We start from the raw sequence: 22,696 nt of genomic DNA, 5'->3' as shown, positions 1-22,696 counted from the left end.
TGTTAGTTCTGTTCTGGTTTGTGTCATGTCTGAACCCCGATCTGTCCGTATTGGCTCTTTGACCCTGGACCGTTTTGACCACGACCCTGGATTTGTCTTTAATAAAAGTCGCTTACCTCCGCACATGCGTCTGCCTCATCACCCCGCGTTACAATAATAAATAGTGGTGTCAATATTAACATGCCAATAAAGGGTTAACATGACAAATTATTAACAACACTAATTTTTTAAGTTGTAATTTGACCCTTCTATACTTTCATCCTGAAGCTCAGCTGCTCAGCTGCTGTATGTTGCCATAATAAAATATGTGGCTCTCATTTAAAAACAGCTTTTAAATGCCAAGTTCCACTGAAGGCTCTCTTGATAAATTTTTTTTTTTTGGTGGCAAGAACAGATTCTTTGCTATGTCTAAAGCCAGTCTTTGTCTTGAAAAGGGCAAGCTCTAATTGTGAGACACACCTGATGTCGTCCTCATTTGCAAACATGATGATGGCACGAGCATTGGGGGTTTCCAGCAGCCGCAAGATGATCTTGTCAAACTCTCCTGCTCTGGGCTCTCTGGGGACTTTCAGAGACTGTGCGATACATACACCACCTGAGCGAGAGAGGGAGAGAGAAAGGATGTGGGAGGGGTAGTTGGAGAGATATAAAGGCAGAGAGAGAGCAAAAAAGAGTGGGTAAATGAGAGGGAATGGTGTGCAGAGGGAAGTGAGAACAGAAGCACAGGAGAGGAGGATGTAAGGGAGTGTGGGAGGCAGAGAAAAAGGGGAGATAATGGGACGTTGAGAATGAAATTGTATGAGTATGATAGTATGAGAGGCGTAGAGAATGACAGATACAGGAAGAAAGGAAGAAATACAGGGAGAGAGCAAAATAGGCAGAGAATGACAAAGCGACAGAAAGAGGGTCGAGAGATAGGGAAGAAGAGATGGACAGCTTCAGAATCTGATTTATTTAAATCAAGTACACAATACATACAAATTAGAGAAGGAAAAAGAACAAACATATTCTGTGTTACCCTCACTGGACAGAGAATGATATGTTTCGATTCAAATGACACTTGATAGCACTGCCTTGCCCAAGGTGTCTTGGAGCAGTGGCATTAAACACACTTCATCTTATTTACTCGCCCTCATGCACTTCAGACAGACAGAGCATCTACTTCACAATTCAGCATAGAGGACATTTACAGATCTCCCCATATATACAAAACATCTCAACATTCCTGTGATAACCTTTTCAACAAGAAGGTGACTTAAAAATCTGAAAATGTCTAAGGATGCACTGATATGGGAATGGGGACGAGATGCTGATTTCCAACATTTTTCATGTGTATATCTCACTGGTTGATACATAAGCATTTATAAAATGTAGAAATTGACACTAGCTCTGGATTATTATTACAGAAAAATAGGACAATTGTTTCTATAGAGTTACAAATGCAATAAAATAAATAAAATACTCATGTTTTAGTACTGTAGCCCAGCGTCACCTGAACACTTTGCTCTTCAAGAGTACAATAAACAGTCATGAAATATTGCTTTGAAATAGTGGTCAACTGTAAATATACTGCTTTTATATTGCTTTTTTGTATCTGCAGATACAAATATAATTCCAAATGTCATTAAAAATGACAAACTTCTGTCAACATTCTGCCTTTTTAAAAGGCTACAAAGTAATAAATACATAACAACAGTGATTTGCATGGAAGGAAAACCTTTTAAATGTTGATCTTGCTCTGCACATACACTATTATTCAAATGTTTAGACACATCTGACTTCTTTTAATCTTAAAGACATTTTATCTACACGTTTATACTTAAATGCTTAAAAGGTTGTTACATAAAAATTACATTGTCCAGGTCATGTATGTTCAAAATGAAAAAATATCATTCATTTAATTATTTATGTTAATAATCAAGTATCTAAAAAAAGAACACCAATGCTTTAAAATGGCAGGAAACTCATTTGGTTAACCTATGGTGTATCTTGAAGGTAGCGTTTGTAAGTCAGACTATGCTGGCATGGATGAAAAACATAGTAGTAAAACATAGTTAAACCTAGTTTCTCACACTCAAAAATGTCCTGGATTGGTCCTGTTTCTTACTCTGCTTTTCCAGTGAATGTCAAAGCTCGACTCAACTCGACTCTACTCGCTTTTGGTACCAACTACATTTTCCACTGTAGATATGGGATAGAAATATATCAGAATTCAGATGACAATATGATTCTTATTGCTCAAAAGTGATGCAAAAGGATATAATTCTCTCCCACCAATCAGCAGTCTGCCACATGCCTAACTGAAAACCAAAAAAGGTAAGTAGAGTTGAGTCGAGTCGAGCTGGTACCATGCAGTGGAAATGTGGCTTTAGGCTAACCAAAAACGTAGTTGTGAGCATGTAAAAGTAGTCATTGACACTATATGTGTGCAATACTCTGCAGCTCCTTTTATAAAGTCTTCACAGACCTTTCATTCACATAATAAACATTTACTTTTTACAGACTGCTGACAAATCCATCTCCATCAACATGCATATATTTAATTTACAGCTGATCAACAGAAATTAATATTCTAATAAATGGTGTTAATGTTACTTCTTAGTTTCTAGAAATGTGAAATGGTGTTCTTCAAGACTCATATATATTTAGAATTATGAATTAAAATGAAATTGGAAATTCATTTCTTTCTCTCTCTCTCTCTCTCTCTCTCTCTCCCTCTCTCTCTTACAACAGTATACCTGTTATCAGTCCATGAAAAATATGACATGATTTTCATTGAATGCTCCTCTTTCAAAATTGAATGCTATTATAACACACTATATCAAGCACACTGATCTTTATTGCTGGATATAAATTTCACATTCACCAATGTGACTTGTATTTGCAAGTGGGCTCACCCTCCCTGAGAATGACAATAAACTCTTTTTGAGACTATTATAGTTTTTCACTGCAATTTCATAGAACAGTGTCTCTAACACTACAATATATCTCAGTCATTGTAACCCATATTTCACAAGAAATGTTTGTTGGTTGACCATGTATTCTATCTTCTTTTTATATTTGAACTTTCAGTTATTTTAATTCATTGTTTGCTTTTTGTGCACTTGTGTAATATATGACCTGTAATGGGAACTATGGATTTTTTTAAAACTCCTGTATAAACAGTATAATATGCACTCAATAAAAATACCAAAGCAGAAAATTATCAGCAGAGTTATAAAAGATAAATACAGTCTGAAAAAGGATCAATATTTTGTTCCAACAGTTATATTACTTTCAGATCCAGCTTGGTTTGAACAGATAAAACGCTCTCCTGTGCTCTCTTCATTACCATCTTTCTTTATTTCCTCCCTGGCTGTCACTGATGTGTTGTTGGAAGTCTACATAAACAGCATTTGATTTGGAGACAGGGTGATCTTCAGTGTTAAACGAGAAACCATAATAACCCTCCATCATCTCGCTAGCACTCCATTACACTATTAGCTCTTCTCTCGCTGCCTTAAACACTCATCTCCCCACTGAAGCCTATCTCTCCTTGTTACAGTCCATTTAATGAACAGCTGTGGTGGCTCCATTCTTTCTGTGTACCCGTCCTTACTGCTCCTCCAGTGGCTGCGTTTCCCCAAAGCCATCTAGTGATTATGCCAAATGGATAGCCTTTCAAAGATAATTGTGTGTCTTCAGTGACTCCTCAATCATCATTGTTCTCCTCTGTTGTCACCTTATTTACCATTATGCAATTGGATTTCTATATTATCATAAGGTTTGGATGTGGGTGAACCCAGTAGTGGGGATGTGTGACAAGGTACACTGGGATTTCTTGGCACAATAGAAGGTAATAATCTAGTCCTATGAATGAAGTTAGTATGCTCCACTGGGTCCTTAGATATCCTCTGTGTAATCTACTGCCATATGGGTTTCATTCACTCAGTTGGATCTGATCTCTCTCTTGAGACATGTATCTATCGCTTATCCAATGCCATTATCTCCAACATGCAAATTAGTAAAAGCAACACCATAAGCTCCTATTTATTAATTGATCAAAGAACCATACCTATGAGTCCAATCACTTTCTGCTTTTACATCTTTTTAGCAGGAGTGTAACAATACAGACTGTCATATCAAGGTATGCAGCAATGCCACTTTTTCCCTTCTGATACCTCATCCTCAATGTTCTTTGTCAAAAATAATGTAAAACATACTTGAATGAATGGCATTGTGTTGCAATGCTAGTATTGGTGTAAATTCTGTTCATTTAAAAAGGCACTAACTTAAAAAGGCATTTTCAGGCAATTCTTATTTTGGTGAGTCAAAAACACCACTGCACTGTCTTATACTGTACTGAAACCAATAATGAAGTTCAAGAATCGTTCTACCTCTTAGACCTGTCCCCCTAACAGAATGCTCTTATTCAGGAGTGTGGTAAATGGTTATTTTCTTTTGTTTTACCTTTTATTTCACAAGAGTGAAACACACTATTACTCTTTTTCGGTCCAATGCTTGCTTCATGCCAAAGCACCATCTAAAAATTACCATAGGGAAAAGCTATTGTTATTATCATATCTCGGTATATCTGCTCATGCTTCCAGAAACAAAGGAGATGTATCCAGAAGCACAAGCTGGTGTACTAGAGATTACTGTTGCTACTACAAATAATGCTAACATATATAACATCAATAAAGGCAACATTTATGACAGTCCCTGGCACTGAAGCAGAGTAAGGTTTAATTTTTCATCAAATAAAATAACATAATAAAAGCACAGTTCAGTTAAGGTTGTTTGTAGTATATTGTCATCTTTCATTTGGCCACGTTACTGTAATTAGTCCAGTAATGAAGAATAGAAGTGCAAGTATTACATGAACTTTACTAACTGAAGTTTAGCCTGAAGGCATTCCACATGAGGTTGTGACTGTAGTATTATTGAAGGATGTAACATCACCCAACATGTTTAAAAGTTCAGTTATATTCCTATACAGGAACACTGGTGTCCTGCTATGGTTTACACTAAATTAATCAACAAATGAATGACACGTTTTTAAAAGGGTAATTGAGTTTTTACTGTCCCCAGGGGGTGGTGGTAACTGTTAACAATCACTGGACATGGGCCTAACACCTCTACTACTTAGTTATCTTATTTTGTCTTCAATGCCAAATCTGCTTGGACAGCTGGAGACTATACCAGTCACAGTGCCCCATGTCAGAGTGCTGTCACTATCAAATCTACAACAGTGCTCGAGGCACATTGTGCTTTTGTAAGCATGCATGTCACGGCCAACTTTCCAAGAGCACACCACCAAAAATCCCAGCCCAAAATAGAAAAGTCCCAATCTGCTGTCCTCCACTCCAGCCATGATTCAGTAGTGCTATGTTTCCACTGGTCTCCACTGAGTTAGAAAACATAAGCCTGAACAAGCTTACATTTCCACACACTAAGTACACAATTTCACGATCCACATTTCCACGAGCCACGTTTAATTCTAAATTAGATTAAGGGTTGTGTAATTAGCAGCCAGATTGCTCATGCCATAGTGCACAGTAATTAAATAGGCAAATGAGTGTGCCTTGTTTAAGAGAGGGGGCTGAGAAGTACTTTCACTGATTAATACTCTGATTCTTTTATTATTCAATCATAAAGCTTTCTACAGGGTGTAAATTACCAGATGTAACTTATTATGCCATCTGAGAGTCAGACAGCAAGGGCCAGGGTAACATCTGCAGGGTGTTTAATACAGGGGTAATGGTGAGGAAAACCATATAGATTATTTCTCAAAAAACAAAGACAATGTGAACAGGCCATTACTTAATAGCATATGTTGTATCCAAAGTAATTTTGATAGACTCTTGGCTCTGAGCAATGCGAAAATGTAAAAGTTTAAACATTATTCAGGATGGTATTTTGTCAGGTTAGACTTGCTGTACTAAAGAGAAGCAAGTGATGATTGTTTGTAGTTTCTGTAAAGTCTGGCATCAGGGCAGGAAATTAGTTCTGGGAATTATTGCCAAAAATCAATATCATTTTATTTTGTGAATGTATCATGTTACCACAGTATGAGATTGTATTTATGTTTGCAATAATAAAGTTAATGTCTATACTTCTGAGGGCTGATACTCTACACTAAAAGTATATCCAGAGACCTTTTAAAGTAGAATTGTATAACAAACCTAACATAGGTTGTTTTAATTGGTCATTTTTTTTTCTACTCTTAAAATTACACCAAATATAAACTTACACAGTATTCTAAATATTAATCAGACAATAAACACAAGTCCAGACAGGAAACATTTTTTTTATTTTGTTTAGTTTTTTCATAACAATCAGAAACACCTAGGGAAAGGCATACGCTGTTAGATCCTGGATATCATGTGTAAAGCACACAAAATAGAATTATGAATACTAAAATCTAAAAACAAACAGATTTGCAATAGGATGACTGTTCTTTTATTGACATTTTATCAAGTGACTTAATGGATATATAATTATCGATCAAATATATTGCTAAAACCATTGCAAAGACTAAAAAGCAGTATCATGCTATGCCAATAGATGATACATCAATCAGCACTGCATTAAACTACTGGAGTTTTCACACAAAAACATTCCTCTCATGCCAGTGAGGTCTGTCCTAGATAATATAAAGGAATTTCTCTAAAATTGAATGTGCTTTTTGGCAGGATGTTTGCCAATACCAATAAATCTTAACTGACTAATTCATCAGTCAACTGGTATATCAATCGGGCCCTAGTTAACAGTTTCATACTGTTTGGTAAGACAAATTCCAACTATTTTTAAATTAAAGAAGGTTTTCACACTCATCATAGTTAAATATATTATTACCACCTTAATCAGCCTTCAATTTCTAACAGGATAAGGTAATGGCAAGTGAATTACTTTAAAAATGAACAAAAATACCACATACATGCCAAGCTGCTAATGTTTCACATGTTTTTGGTGTCATTCTGCTTGCAGCCTACTTAGTTTGGCTGAAACAAATAATATTTTCTGCCAAGCCAGTGCTACATGATGGTTTCCTGTCTTTCTCAGGCACGAGCAAACTGCCCATCTCACAAAAGCATGTTAAGCACTGTGGGAGCAGCGGCTTTGTGTTCAGCATGTGAACAACAGCGGCCGCCCAGTACCACAGCCTGTCGCTGCCAGTACACAAACGTGCTTACCACACTGAATGCAAGGTAAAAAAATAAAAAGGAACGTCAGGCTCAAAGAATTACACAGACCTTCCTGTACCAAAGAAAGCCTTTCAATATTGAAAAATATGCCCACACAATGTACATTATGGCCAAGTACTCAGTGCCAGACACAGTCTACAATGTGTTTCCACAGGCAGTAGACATTTCACTTTCTCACAATGCCTTCTCCTTGGTCATCCTTCAGTCACCAAAGCCCCCACATTACAAGATTTGCCCAGAACAAATCAACACACACTCTCAGATTATACTCCCAAATCACAGTCCTGACCAATGGCCCTGAGTCTGTGATCTTACAGAATTTCCTGTAAACAAACATGACTTTAGATCAAAACACAACAGCAAGGCATAGAAAGTTAGTTGCGTGAGCAAAAAAAATTACCTAATTTGGTTTTTAGTGCTGCTATAAAACAATATTCCCCATTCAGCTCGACTGTCACTATTTTTCTGTTTTTCAGATATGACATCAACATTGCATTTCATATTAGGTGGTGGTCCCCTATACTACAGACAATATAGGGTAGCGTAAACGCACATAAACATAATGTACAAACCATCATATGTATGAAATGACATTTACTAATCTTTCTGATTACATTTTTATTTTTTCTTTAAAAATGTACCCTGTACCCACACACACATGGACATTCCAACAGAGACTAATCATACACACAGCACAGGACATTTAAAACATGTGTCAGTCACAACATGCACACATAAGCCAGATAGAGGGTCTGGACATTTATAAGTAACTCTAATATTGTCTATACTATTGCCCTAATGACTGTCTGTAATGTAACTTCCTCAAAAAGAATGAAAAGAATCAAAGAATATCAGCAAAAATAAAAAAGGATAAAAAGGAATGAAAATGGCTTCAGCTGCTGAGTTTTTGTAGAAGGAAGGAAAAGGATTTCGCTTTATTGAGCATCAAATGGCAAGGTGGTTCCCGGTCGACCACAATGCCAATATCATCTCCAAACATCCCTTTTTGTTCCCCTCAGGGGTGATGAGGTAATCTCCCCACCCCTTTCACACCATTCCATAACATTTTAGTCCCCATCATATCCTAACCTTACACATTTTTGGAAACCTTTAAAACCAAACGAATATGATGTCTCTTTTTTTTAAAAACCCACTCTGGTTTAACTCTTACCAGACTGTTTCCTCCTTACTGGGTCATCTTGCGTAACTCTCCATATACGTACAAGAGTTTACCTCAACTATAACTCGACCTGTCATCTGGTACAGTTCCCTTCTGTGAGCTCAGATGTTCACCCACATTAGAGTGAAATGCATACAATCCATAGTCTGCTCCCCTGTATTAACTTTTTAGGAGGGCTCCAAGATCTGTAGTCAGCCAATGCTTTATTCAATCTTTTCCATCATAACCCTCATTTTTTGCTGCTGTAAATTCCAAGTAATTTCCATGACAGACAATCTTGAGTCATCATTAAGCAGGTATAGCCTAGGGTAAAAAAAATGCAATTACCTTTGGACACTTCCACATCATGTGCATGAAAGCCCTCAGTGTCCCAAATGGAATTTAGTCACCTTTTATAGTGAGTTTTCAAACTTATCTTTAGAGTTTATTCACTCAATCACTCAGAGGAATTTCTTAGAGGACTGAGGCTAACATATTTCGTTTCACCCGATATGCTCAGTTAAGTTTGGAATGTATTTGACTATGGTATCACTTAAACCACTTACAATTAACTGCATTGTTCTGTAATGATTTGCAAGTGAAATAAATCATTAAGAAATCGGATGAATCTTTTTGAATCACCCTGTAAATAATTGTTAGTATTGTAGCAAGTAACCAGGCTAGGTCAAATCCAGCTTTATTTTAGATATTATAAAAGAGCTACCATAAACCAGCCATTAAGGGTGTACTTTGTGTACTTCTGGTGCCGGTCCCAAGCCCGGATAAATGGTGGGTTGCGTCCCGAAGGGCATCCGGCATAAAACTTGTGCCAAAACTATCATGCGGATCACAAATATGATTGCCATACCGGATCGGTCGAGGCCCGGGTTAACAACGACCGCCTCTGGTGCTGTTGACCAGCAGGGTGCCGGTGGAAATTGGACTACTGTAGGTCGAAGACCATCAAAGAGAAGAGGAGGAAGGCGGGTTAGAAGGCATCGAGAGAGCAGGAAAGGCAGGAGTGTGGAGGTTAGAGTAGGGACTCTGAACATAGGGACAATGACTGGTAAAGGCAGAGAGCTTGCGGACATGATGGAAAGAAGGAAGGTAGATATTCTGTGTGTGCAGGAGACCAGATGAAAAGGAAGCAAGGCCAGGAACATTGGAGGTGGATTCGAACTGTTCTATCATGGTGTAGAGAGGAAGAGAAATGGAGTAGGGATAATCCTAAAGGAACAGCTTGTGAAAAGTGTTCTGGATGTAAAGAGAGTGTCAGACAGGATCATGAGCCTGAAGTTGGAGGTTGATGGTATAATTTTGAATGTGGTCAGTTTATATGCACCACAGGTTGCTTGTCAGTTAGAGGAGAAAGAGGAATTTTGGAGTAAGATGGATGAAGTGGTAGATGGTGTCCCTAGAGAGGAGAGATTAGTGATTGGTGCAGACGTCAATGGACATGTTGGTGAAGGGAACTGAGGGGATGAAGGGGATGAAGAGGTGCTGGGTATGTATGGTGTGAAAGACAGAAATGCGGAAGGTCAGATGGTTATAGATTTTGCAAAGAGAATGGAAATGGCTGTGGTGAACACGTATTTTCAGAAGAGGGAAGAACACAGGGTGACATACAAGAGTGGAGGGAGATGCACACAGGTGGATTATATCCTTAGCAGGAGATGCCACCTAAAGGAGATTGGAGATTGTAAAGTGGTACCAGGGGAAAGTGTAGCAAGGCAGCATAGGGTGGTTGTCTGTAGAATGAGATTAGAAACAAAGAAGAGGAAGAGAGTGAAGACAGAGCCAAAGATTAGATGGTGGAAGCTGAAGGAGGAGGATGGTTGCAGGCAGTTCAGGGAAAAATTGCAACAGGCCCTTGGGGGCAGTGAGGAGCTACCTGAGGACTGGGAAACTACAGCTAAGGTGGTGAGAGAAACTGGCAAGAATGTGTTGGGTGTTTCATCTGGTCAGAGGAAAGAAGACAAGGAAAGTTGGTGGTGGAATGAGGAAGTCCAGGAGAGTATTCAGAAGAAGAAGGCAGCTAAGAAAAAGTGGGATAACCAGAGAGATGAAGGAAGTAGGCAGGAGTACTGTGAGGCTAGTCACATAGCGAAAAGAATGGTGGCAAAGGCAAAGGCTCAGGCCTATGATGAGCTGTATGAGAGGCTGGACAGTAAAGAAGGAGTAAAGGACTTGTATCGTTTGGCTAAACAAAGAGATAGAGCTGGAAAGGATGTACAGCAGGTTAGGCTGATAAAGGATAGAGAGGGAAATGTACTAGTGAGTGAACATAGAGTGTTGAGTAGATGGAAAGAGTACTTTGAAGAACTAATGAATGAGGAAAATGAGAGAGAGAGGACAACGGGGGGAGAGATAGTGGATCAGGAAGTGCAGAGAATTAGTAAGGTGGAAGTGAGGGCAGCTTTAAAAAGGATGAAGAATGGAAAGGCAGTTGGTCCAGATGACATACCTGTGGAGGTATGGAGATGTTTAGGAAAGAATGCAGTGGACTTTTTAACCAGGTTGTTTAACAAAATCCTGGAGAGTGAGAGGATGCCTGATGAGTGGAGAAGCAGTGTACTGGTCCCCATTTTTAAGAACAAGGGTGATGTGCAGAGCTGCAATAACTACAGAGGTATATAGTTGATGAGCCACACCATGAAGGTATGGGAAGGAGTTGTTGAAGCAAGGCTAAGGCGAGAGGTTCAGATCAGTGAGCAGCAGGTTGGTTTCATGCCCAGAAAGAGTACCACAGATGCAATTTTTGCATTGAGAGTGTTAGTAGAGAAGTACAGAGAAGGTCAGAAGGAGCTACATTGTGTCTTTGTGGCATATGATAGGGTGCCAAGAGAGGAACTGTGGTACTGTATGAGGAAGTCAGGTGTAGCTGAAAAGTATGTTAGGGTGGTGCAGGACATGTATGAGCATAGTGAGACAGTGGTGAAGTGTGCAGTTGGAGTGACAAATGGTTTCAAGGTGAAGGTAGGGTTACATCAGGGATCAGCTTTGAGCCCTTTATTGTTTGCAATGGTGATGGAAAGGTTGACAGATGAGGTCAGGCAGGAGGCTCCATGGACCATGATGTTTGCAGATGACATTGTAATCTGTGGTGAGAGTAGAGAGCAGGTGGAAGAGAATCTGGAGAGGTGGAGGTTTGCACTGGAGAGGAGAGGAATGAAGGTCAGTAGAGACAAGACGGAATACATGTGTGTGAATTCAGATTCAGATTCTGATTCAGATTCCTTTATTGATCCCAGGAGGAAATTGCAGAATGAGAGGGAGGCAGGTGGAAAGGTGAAGATGCAAGGAGTAGAGGTCGTAAAGGTGGATGACTTCAAATATCTTGGGTCAACCATCCAGAGCAATGGACAGTGTAGAAAAGAGGTGAAGAAGAGGGTGCAGGCAGGATGGAGTGGGTGGAGACGGGTGTCAGGGCTGATGTGTGACAGAAGGATAGTGGCAAGAGTGAAAGGGGAGGTTTACAGACAGTAGTGCGTCCTGCTATGATGTATGGTTTGGAGACTGTGGCTGTGTCTAAAAGACAGGAGGCTGAGCTGGAGGTGGCGGAGATGAAGATGCTGAGATTTTCATTGGGAGTGACAAGGATAGACAAGATTAGAAATGAGCAGATCAGAGGGACAGTGAAGGTGGAGCAGTTTGGAGATAAAGCCAGAGAGGCCAGGTTGAGATGGTTTGGACATGTGTTGAGGAGGAATAGTGGATATATTGGGCAAAGAATGTTGGAGATGGAGCTGCCGGGTAGAAGGAGAAGAGGTAGACCTCAGAGAAGGTTTATGGATGTAGTGAAGGTGGACATGGAGATGGTTGGTGTAAAAGTAGAGGGGGCAGTGGATAGGGCAAGATGGAGGCAGATGATCCGCTGTGGCGACCCCTAAAGGGAGCAGCCGAAAGAAGAAGAAGAAGAAGAAGATAAAAGAGCTACCATGTTAGATATAGCTGGGAAGCAAGCTGACAAAAAACATTGTCAAGTTTAAAGAAACCTCTCTGTCTGGACCTCAGCTAAGCTAAGTGATGATATAATGTTCTTATAAATAAAACAGCTTTGCTTTGCAGAGGTTAATGCGACAGACAAGAACACTTGCTGGCAACATTTAACAGCATGGTGAACCTGAAAGAGGTGTTCACACAGGCAGAGAGAGAGGTTTGTGGCAGCAATCCATCACCAAAATTAGTCAAAGTCATGTTAAAAAGAACACAACAGTGGTAATAAATATGTTATGGTAAAAATATAATATACATAAACTATACTTTAACGAATTACTCATAAATTTACACAATACACAGTGTGCCATGACCAGGCAAAAAAATAGCCACTCTTCCCATAGTTGAATACAATGATTTTTATTTAACACTCCACAAATTACGCTGTACTAAATCCAGCTAAACAAGACTAATTACGCTCTCTTTGTAATGAAATATGCAATTGGATAGTCTTCAAGAAATAATGACAAAATCCACAATACACTCAGAAAAGCTTATTATGACATATTGTCACAGAATTTATCATAATAACAGTAAATATGTTCATTCTGCCCAGGCACACTACTACAGTGATTAAAGGTGTGCAAAGATATGCTTGTTTTATGGATGTAGTTTGATCATTCCACAATTATGTGACAAAGTGGCCACTTAAATTTAGGGTTTATCCACTTTTTTACCACTACATCTCCAAAACACTGCAGACGTCAACACAGTGCCTCATTAAGCATACCTGATTCAGCTCATCAGGTAATTAGGCCTTTATAAACTGACTCCAGAATGTTAAAAGATGGTATCCGCTAATCTCTGGAGCCCTTTGCCCCAGAAGGTCCCCAGTTTTACATGTCTGGTTTAGAGATGCTGAGCTGTAATTGTTGAACAGATTTAATATCTATGATTTAAAACCAAGGAGGTTATGAATGGTCTGTGAGCAGATCGGTAGGAGTAAATGGATTATTTATAACACACATGAAAGGATAAATCTGGCAAGATAATAATTTAAGACCAGCCTGAAAAGAGACACCCTTTGCAATTGGAGGGACAAATCAGCCTCAAAATCAGCCAGGTATACATCACTAATAGATCATCGGAAAAACTTCTGTGCATTATCTTACGTCAGTTCTTGCACTGAGCCCCGACATCGAAGACAACAGTTATAATATCCAAAGAGCATCATAATCTGTTTTTCTGATGCAACAACACAATTAGCTAAAGTAGTCATCTTTTTCTTTCCCCATCACAATACAAAGCAGTGTTTACCGTCAGACACTGTTTCAAATTTTTTTTTAGAGAGGACGTTACAGAGTTTATCACTATAACTTAGAGTGTTGCCTGGGGATGGCTGGCACCTGCCTTTGAAGTGAAGTGACAGTGAGTTAATGGCTGAGACAAAGACATACCTCTGCCTGTTCCTGCCTCAGATCAACCTCTCACAGCTAATTGCTGTGGAAAGATGTGTTTGGCCTAGAAGAGACAGACTTCGGTGGCGAAAATTTCTGTGATAGCATTCAGCAATGGAGTCTATTTAAAGAGGACACATATTCTATGTAGAACTTGGAGGCTGACACTGTCAGCTTGTATTAGCAATTGGCGCAGGCTCAAAAAAGTACAGAAGACACATTCTTTATGTAGAACTAGTGGACAGAATGGAATTGCTTCAAGGCGAATTAAGAATAAATGTCAAGTTTTATCTGTTGTTCATAGTACCAGGTCTGTGCACAAATCTTTGAAGAGGACAAGGGCTCAAAGGGAAAAATGGAGATCAACAATGTGAATTTAATTTAATTTACAGCAGATCAAAGCTACTCTTATTAAAAGAGACAGTGTAATCATGTTCCAGAGGAACCCAAATTTACAGTTAAAAGTTTTTGTTTGCCAAGGCAGACAACTATACCAGCCTTACAACCCAAACAGGAATTCAATCCTCAATCTCTAATACACAAAGTTATAAAGTTAACCACTATGCTATCTAATATCTAAATATGCCTTGCAGTTGCCACTTTATTTATGAGCTCAGTCTCTGGTATAAATCCCTGTTTAAAACAACGAGAACTATTTAGTGGGTTTTGATGTTCAGAATAACCACACACACACACACACACACACACACACACACACACACACACACACACACATATATATACACTGCTCAAAAAATAAAGGGAACACTCAAGTAACACATCCTAGATCTGAATGAATGAAATATTCTCATTGAATACTTTGTTCTGTACAAAGTTGAATGTGCTGACAATAAAATCACACAAAAATCATCAATGGAAATCAAATTTATTAACCAATGGAGGCCTGGATTTGGAGTAACACACAAATTAAAGTGGAAAAACACTACAGGCTGATCCAACTTTGATGTAATGTCCTTAAAACAAGTCAAAATTAAAATAAAACAAGGCTCAGTATTGTGTGTGGCCTCCACGTGCCTGTATGACCTCCCTACAATGCTTGGGCATGCTCCTGATGAGGTGGCGGATGGTCTCCTGAGGGATCTCCTCCCAGACCTGGACTAAAGCATCCGCCAACTCCTGGACAGTCTGTGGTGCAATGTGAAGTTTGTGGATGATCGCGACATAATTCTCAGATGTCCTCTTTCGGATTCATGTCTGGGGAACAGGCGGGCCAGTCCATAGCTTCAAGGCCTTCAGCTTGCAGGAACTGCTGACACACTCCAGCCACATGAGGTCTAGCATTGTCCTGTATTAGGAGGAACCCAGGTCCAACCGCACCAGCATATGGTCTCACAAGGGGTCTGAGGATCTCATCTCGGTACCTAATGGCAGTCAGGCTACCTCTGGCGAGCACATGGAGGGGTGTGCGGCCCCCCAAAGAAATGCCACCCCACACCATTACTGACCCACTGCCAAACCGGTCATGCTGAAGGATGTTTCAGGCAGCAGATCGCTCTCCACGGCATCTCCAGACTTTGTCACGTCTGTCACATGTGCTCAGTGTGAACTTGCTTTCATCTGTGAAGAGCACAGGGCGCCAGTGGCAAATTTGCCAATCCTGGTGTTCTCTTGCAAATGCCAAGCGTCCTGCACGGTGTTGAGCTGTGAGCACAACCCCCATCTGTGGACGTCGGGCCCTCATTCCATCCTCATGGAGTCGGTTTCTAACCGTTTGTGCAGACACATGCACATTTGTGGCCTGCTGGAGGTCATTTTGCAGGGCTCTGGCAGTGCTCCTCCTGTTCCTCCTTGCACAAAGGCAGAGGTAGCGGGGCTGCTGCTGGGTTGTTGCCCTCCTACGGCCTCTTCCATTTCTCCTGGTGTACTGGCCTGTCTCCTGGTAGCGCCTCCAGCCTCTGGACACTATGCTGACAGACACAGCAAACCTTCTTGCCACAGCTAGCATTGATGTGCCATCCTGGATGAGCTGCACTATCTGAGCCAGATAGTATATATATATTATATAGTATATATATAATATATAATATATGTATATATACATATATATATAGGGTGAGAGAGATGAGCTTCACTAGAATAAATTTTGCTAACTACTACACGTATCGAACGCTGTTGTTATGGCTGTCTTAGTGTCTTAGTCAAGAGAATGCAGTAACACTAGTCCAATATTTACTTATTAACAGATGAGCAATGAACAATCTTTTTAACATGAAGCTGCGAATATGTGTGTAATGTGTATTATGTGATGTATGTGTGATGTATGTGTGTAAATTCACAGATAAGAACTTAGTGGTCATTCAGCTAGATTAAACCTGACTGAACAAATGTCTATACCTTGGAGAAGCACATTTGTTTTTTTTCAGTGGTCGATATTTGAGTAAAAGGTGTTATTCAAGTCTACAGTGAACCTTTATTTTCAATATGTGTTTTACCCGTTTTGCCAGTGATTATGGTTTCTTCGGTCACTGTTCACTGTTATTCTTCTGCCAGAAGAAAAAAAACGATTGGTTGGCTTTATTGATTGATTTGGCTTCTGGAGCAAAAAAGTTTCAGAAACCAAATCATCGTCTTTTACAATACAAACAAAAATACCAGATAAAAACTGAGCCAAGCAGCAGGTCAGATATATATTCAAACATATTTATGAGACAGTTTGTTGGGAGAAAGAGATGTGAAGAAACTTACATTCACTCATTAGCCCGATACAGTTTCACAGGGGAAAAATACTTTTGCTCAAGACCAGTGCAGCCATAATGCTCTAAAGCAGTGTTTGCCAGATCTACCTTTCTGTAGGGTCTAGATCCAACTATAGTCTGTCACACCTCCAGAAATCCTTGGCTGTCTCTTAAACTGCATACAATCCACCATTAGGACTGCATTCATTACTTTAGCATGTACAGGATGCAGGTATGGACACAAGCCTTGATTGACTGAATCAATGTATAAGTATTAGGTAAGGGACCACAACATGCAGGGCCAGGAAGAGACTAAGTGACCACTGCCGTAAAGACAAATACTTATTATACATACTGACCAAAAGTCTAATGACAAAACAGGCAGGGGCTGAAGCCCCTTGTGCGGTCTATCTGTGCACATGCCTGCATAGTAAAGTCACATGGTAGGTCACAAGGTTCAAATTTAGGTTTTACATGCAAAGACAAATGTTTTAATTAATTTAATCAATTTCAGTAGATTGTAAATAAAAACTATCCAGTATGTATACTGTGTAATTCTGCTCTGATGTGGGGCTCTAGCAAATCTTATCCCAGCCCATTTCCATGTCAAACTATGAGATCTGAAGGGTAGGATCAGAAAATGATAACTTTTCCTCTCATCTTCTACAGGAGAGCCACAAGCTACCATCTCTTCACATCTGGAAAAAAGCAGGAGATGCAATTCATCTCCATTACACATCCCCAAAGAATATGCGAGTGGGTGTAGAGACAATTTTCACCCAGGACAGACTGTTTTCATAGCGTCAAAATGACAGAAAATGCTTTCACGTGGCTAATGCAGAGAGATGTGTAACTGACTGGTGTTAATGTCTTTTTTGAAGGCGTCAAGAGTTTGAATGTATTAGCAGCATGGTTAATACATTTGCCTTTCATGCTGGATGCCACCTCTAATTGCCAGACTTTTTTTATATTCATCATGTCAGATATATTCATGGGCATGTTAAATATTGACATTTTAAAAACCATATTTTTGTCTACTGCACACACCTCTGTTTGCATTCAAATGAGACTCAAGACTTACTTGAAAGGTCTGGTTAAATCAAACATTTTTCACTAGAGTTTAATTTAGACAAGAAGAGCGTGTCTAGTGTAAGCTCAGTTTTGACAAGGTCAGGTGTGATGCATGGCTACATCATCATGCTAAAGTCAACATACATTACCTACTGTAAAGTAATTTGTTTGTCCCTCATTGAGACTACACTACATTCTTTTAGAAAGTGATTTACAACTGTAGACAACACTTTCTTGGCTGTCCTCCCTCTCCCTTTCTCTGAGGAACAGAGAAATAGATGTGTACAGAATAGGCAGGAGATAGGGTGTAGTGGGCAGCCCATGCTGCTTGACTTGGTGGGGGGTGGGGGTATGTCACAACATGAAATGTGAGAATACAAATACATGATTTAACCATACTGAAAAAATGGGGTTTGCATTATTGTTGTTGTAAAGGAGACTGATAACCAAAAGTGTGTTAGGATATCTGCCAAAATGCCTTTATATTGAATGTGGCCTGAATAGGGGTGATGGGAAATCGATTCTTAGGTGCATCGCAATGAGGATGATGGACGATTCTGAATCAATTCACAAACGTCAAAAAACAACTTTCAAAATTTTAATCAATAACATAATGTTTACGAAACGCAAATGGCGGGGGCTGTCCTAAAATGTATGTAGCCCTGCCTAGTGCTAATTAACATATATTTGCATGTTAGTCAGTTAGAAAAAGAAAAAGATAACTGGAAAATGTAAAGTGAATCTCCAGCAGGTGGCACTGATGTTCATTTTCATTTTCCTTTTTCATTCTGACAGTTAAAACACATCAGCACCGAAAACGGAATCACAGACGGTCACTTTGCTGTTGATTTATTCATTTTGCATTTTCATTTTAATTTTGTCAGATTTGCAGCCGATCGCCATGAAAAAGAATTAAGAAAGTAAACTTTCCTTTTTTGTTTTTAATTTTGACACATATGCCCTGCAATGGACTGGCGACCTGTTCAGGGTGTATCCTGCCTTCCGCCCAAAGACTGCTGGGATAGGCTCCAGCACCCCCCCGTGACCCTGATGGAGAAGCGGCTTGGAAAATGGATGGATGGATGGATGGATGGATGGATTTTGACACATATTCTGTGTTTCATGAAGAAAAGCCAAAGCCAAAGTGAAGCTTGTGTTTTCTTTCATCTGTTAGCATTTGCATTTTAGATTTGGAAGTGAAAAACCAGAATAACGGCTAAAATGAAATGACAAATAGGCGTTTTCAATTTATTTTTATTTTTGCCACAAACGGCCCGTGCTCATATGAAAAATGAAATTGCAAATGAAGGCATTTCATTTCATTTTCAATTTTGGCAGGATATTTGCACAGACGTTTGGAAAAAGAAATGGCAAAAAGAGGTTTGCGTTTACAACATTTTGAGTCCATTTTACCATCTTGGTTTTATGTGTCTCGGCACATGCTGATGTGCTAGTACAGGCTAAAAATATAACACAAACAAAAACACAGACTTACTTTGCTCTGCTTTAATCTTTAGCTCAGCTGTAGTTAGACACTTTTCTTGCATCACCAGCTGAAAACCTTTCCACAAAATTAGAACAGTTTACTGTAAAAAGCCTCTCAATGTTTTACGAGGCCGAGGTCGCTTCTCATTCGCCAGCTTCTTGTTCAATTTTTTTCCCGTTCCACCTTAAATGGTGCATGAGGTGCCAAAATATAACTTCTGCACCATTTAAGGTAGAACAGGTAAAAATTCAAACAAGCTGCTGAATGAGAAGCAACTTCGACTTCATGTTTTTTAGTGTTTGATAGTTCATCATTGTAGATTAAACATATCAGGAAACCAGGAGTGATTATAAACATATATTGCTCTCCAAATTATGGATGTTCATCTCAAATCTTTGTTTTTGCCTTTTTGTTAGCTAGGTGCACTAGGGGTTATACGCCACATTAACTCCAGCGTTTAAGACCATTTACTGTTCAAATTCTGTTTGGTCAGTAAAACAGCCGCAGTTGAGCTAGCGTATAGAAGCGCTTTGGCTTTTATGGAGCTGAAGGGAAAACCATATTTAGTTTTCCGTCCAGTTTTACTTACTGCCAACCAGAGGACCATCGAGCAAGCGATATCAAAGCTTACACCCATCTCACACAGGACGAAGTAACTAGTGAACAACAAACTCTGTCGTAACTTTTATTGCCAATGATTTTTGTCTGTTCTCATCGTTGACTTCCAGGGCTTTCGCACTATGTTGCATACTTAGGAGCCAAGATCTTATTTCACCGTGACTGCGCATTTTATCACAGATGAGTGGCAGCAGCATCTCATGTGCTCCAAACATGCGCACTAAATGAGAGCCTTTCAGTTCACTTACCAAACCACTTCAATGTGGTTTATTAATAAAAGATATGGGAATTAAATGAATTGTGGATTATTATAAATGCTTTAAAAGTACCAAGTCCTCAGACAGAAGGAAAATAGAAATCCTGTATAGGAAAAAAAAAATGCATCAAGATGCATTTATAATCGTTTTATCATCGCATCGCAGCCCTCAAATCGAATCGTGAGGTGCCTAAAGAGTCCCACCCCTAGGCCTGAAATTAAAAAAAAACATCCAAACATTAGTGAACTACAAACTAACTTGGAAGAATAAGGGAATCAAATGTAGAGTGAAACTATAAATATATGGAGAGGGCTACATTGAGAAAAATGAGGTGTTAATACCACTGCTCCTTCCCCTGTACTGATGCCCCCTGGAGTGACACATTTTTAAAGTGGGCTCTAGTTTAGTTAGACACTGTTCATGTCTGCTCAAATTCAGATTCAGAACCTTTATGTGAGAGGCATTCAGCTTAAAAATAAAGTCACTGCTTGGTTTTTTATAACATGTCATTTACTGCCAAAACTACATAGAACTGAATTTCTAATTATACCCTGAGAGCTGTAGAAACAAAGACAGTAAAAAGTAACAGCAATTCAGCTTGAGTGGAATTTGTGCCATGTTGCATCTATAGCATAAAAATGATGACTTTTACTTTGGCATAGATAGAAAGAATTGTAAAAGATTGTATAGATGGAGCAAACTCAGAGATCATAACTTTGCTGAATAACAGCTAATAGAACAATTAGCTAATTACGAAAGCTGCTAATAAACAATGCTCCAGTCACCCATCTTAAGATGTGTTAAGATCATCTTCACTGGTAGAGAATGCATTCAGCATGATGGTCACTCTAGTATTCAAGAATAATCTTTGCTAAGATGCTTTCGGGAAAGCTAGACCACAGTGCTGTACATATTACAAGCACATGTATTGAAATGTAAAAGGAAATGTAAATTGAATTGTAAAGCTTCCTCCAAAAAATGTATATATTCAGACAGAGCAAAAATCTGGAATGCCATTGCCCACCTCAGCCTTTCCTTAGCTCAAGCCCTGGTGGTGGGTTATGAAAATGTTGTCACATGGAACCAAAATACATAGGAATTTAACTGAGAGCCAGGAGAAGTTTCAGTCTTGATCTTTCCCAATCCTCACTTACATTCCTCATAACACAATTTAAAAAGTTTCCAACTACTTTCAATTTACTGTGAGTAAAATTAGATGCATCTATATATTCTGCAAACATTCAGTTTTCTTCTGCTCTTTCATTTCCCTGTCCCTTATCATTCCATCACTCTCTTTCTCTTGCTTTTTACAGTATCAACAAACCTGCAACTGAGCCTGCCTTGGCACTAGGAGACTGTACGTTTATCTTTTATCTCTCCAAAAATTTGACTTGCCTTAATGCAATACTCCAATGTAATTAAAACCTATTTAGATGTTAAATGCCATCATCTTCTTACCAGGCTGATTCAGGAAATGTAGCAAAAAAAAAGAAAAAAGCATTATGGAGAGTCTAATTTTATCACGTTTCAATGCTACTGTTTCTAGAATGAATCTAGTCTGGTCTCATTTGACAGAAAAATAGCCTCCATTTATTGATCTATAACACATTCTAAAACTGTTAATATGCAGTGCAGCTCTACTGCACTGTTTGCTTGTCTGAATCTAGTGAACACACTTTATTCTTTCGACTCACCCAGGTGCAATAAATTAGTGCCAGAATGAAACCACCACTCTGGCTGAGACAACAATATGCCACCTGGTGATTTCAACAGATCATTTGAATCAACTCGGTTCACAGCTGTTTATCAGATTCAGAACAGCACAAATGGCTTTTTTAGGCAGCTTGGATTATCACTAACTCTAGAAATGACAAACATATTTCAAACTGTAGCCATTTCAGAGTTCAGGTTCAGAGACTGATACCATGTCCAGCACAAAACATTAAGGTGCAACAATACGCTGCATCATATCATTCGAGATGAGACTCTCAACTTGGTGTGCACTGAAAAAAAAACAATCATTTTATCATAAGGAGCTGTAATAAAAAAATAAGCAAGCTTACAGTGAGGCAGACCATTCCTCTTCAAAATCTGTTTACAAAACAAAGCAATACTTTTAATGTGTAGTACATTAATACAAATTAATGTAATAGTACATATCAATTATTATAGTGCAGTGTTGCAAACAATGTCATTTATGTAAATAAATGCTATGTATATAAAAACATTTATTGCTAATTTGATGAATTTCATAATTGTGAATCACAACACAGGAGCATCAGTAGCCAATCAAACTAATGATGTTCATGACATGCAAGACTCCTCAATTTGCTCAAACACCTCAGCGTAAATAGCCAAGGTAAATCTTAACACAGTAGACAGTACTGCTACGTTGTTCTCAAACCTTTTGAGACCCTTCAAAAACATTCACAATCTCTCGACTCCCTCAAAAAAACAAAACAGAACGCATGATGGCTTTCAAATGCACAGAAGAGCACAACAATGCTGACTACAACTAACTGAAACAACAACTGTCTGTGTTTGGCTTTTACTGGAAACACCTCCAAACATCCAACAGCTGTTTCACAGCACCTAAATATTGTATGCTGAATAAGACAGAGTCTCTATTTTATAAGTTGATTAAAGACAATAATAGATATATGTTCTCATATGATCAAACTGAATGGTCTCCTTCAAGTGTCTGACCTTTTCTGACAACATAATGCTGATTTAAGTAAAAGGTAGAGAAGTTAGCAGTTAGCATGCCTGTAGTGCCTTCACACCGCAGTGTGTGTGTGGTGTGTCTTCATTCACATAGCCACTCTAGAA

General features: G+C 39.1%; 1 protein-coding gene across 1 annotated transcript in view; it reads right to left on the bottom strand.

Annotated features, from left to right (window-relative positions):
- The window catches only part of grm8b (glutamate receptor, metabotropic 8b), a 144,646-nt gene that overhangs the window by 46,101 nt on the left and 75,849 nt on the right, over positions 1–22,696 (bottom strand). The window contains exon 4 of the mRNA XM_017713622.2: positions 460–595. Within this exon, the coding sequence (XP_017569111.1) occupies positions 460–595 (136 nt within the window). The remainder of the gene's footprint in view (positions 1–459; positions 596–22,696) is intronic.

This window comes from Pygocentrus nattereri, chromosome 11 (genome assembly GCF_015220715.1).
Source record: "Pygocentrus nattereri isolate fPygNat1 chromosome 11, fPygNat1.pri, whole genome shotgun sequence".
In the NCBI taxonomy this organism is placed as follows: domain Eukaryota; kingdom Metazoa; phylum Chordata; class Actinopteri; order Characiformes; family Serrasalmidae; genus Pygocentrus; species Pygocentrus nattereri.
This window is presented reverse-complemented; position numbering and strand designations above follow the sequence as displayed.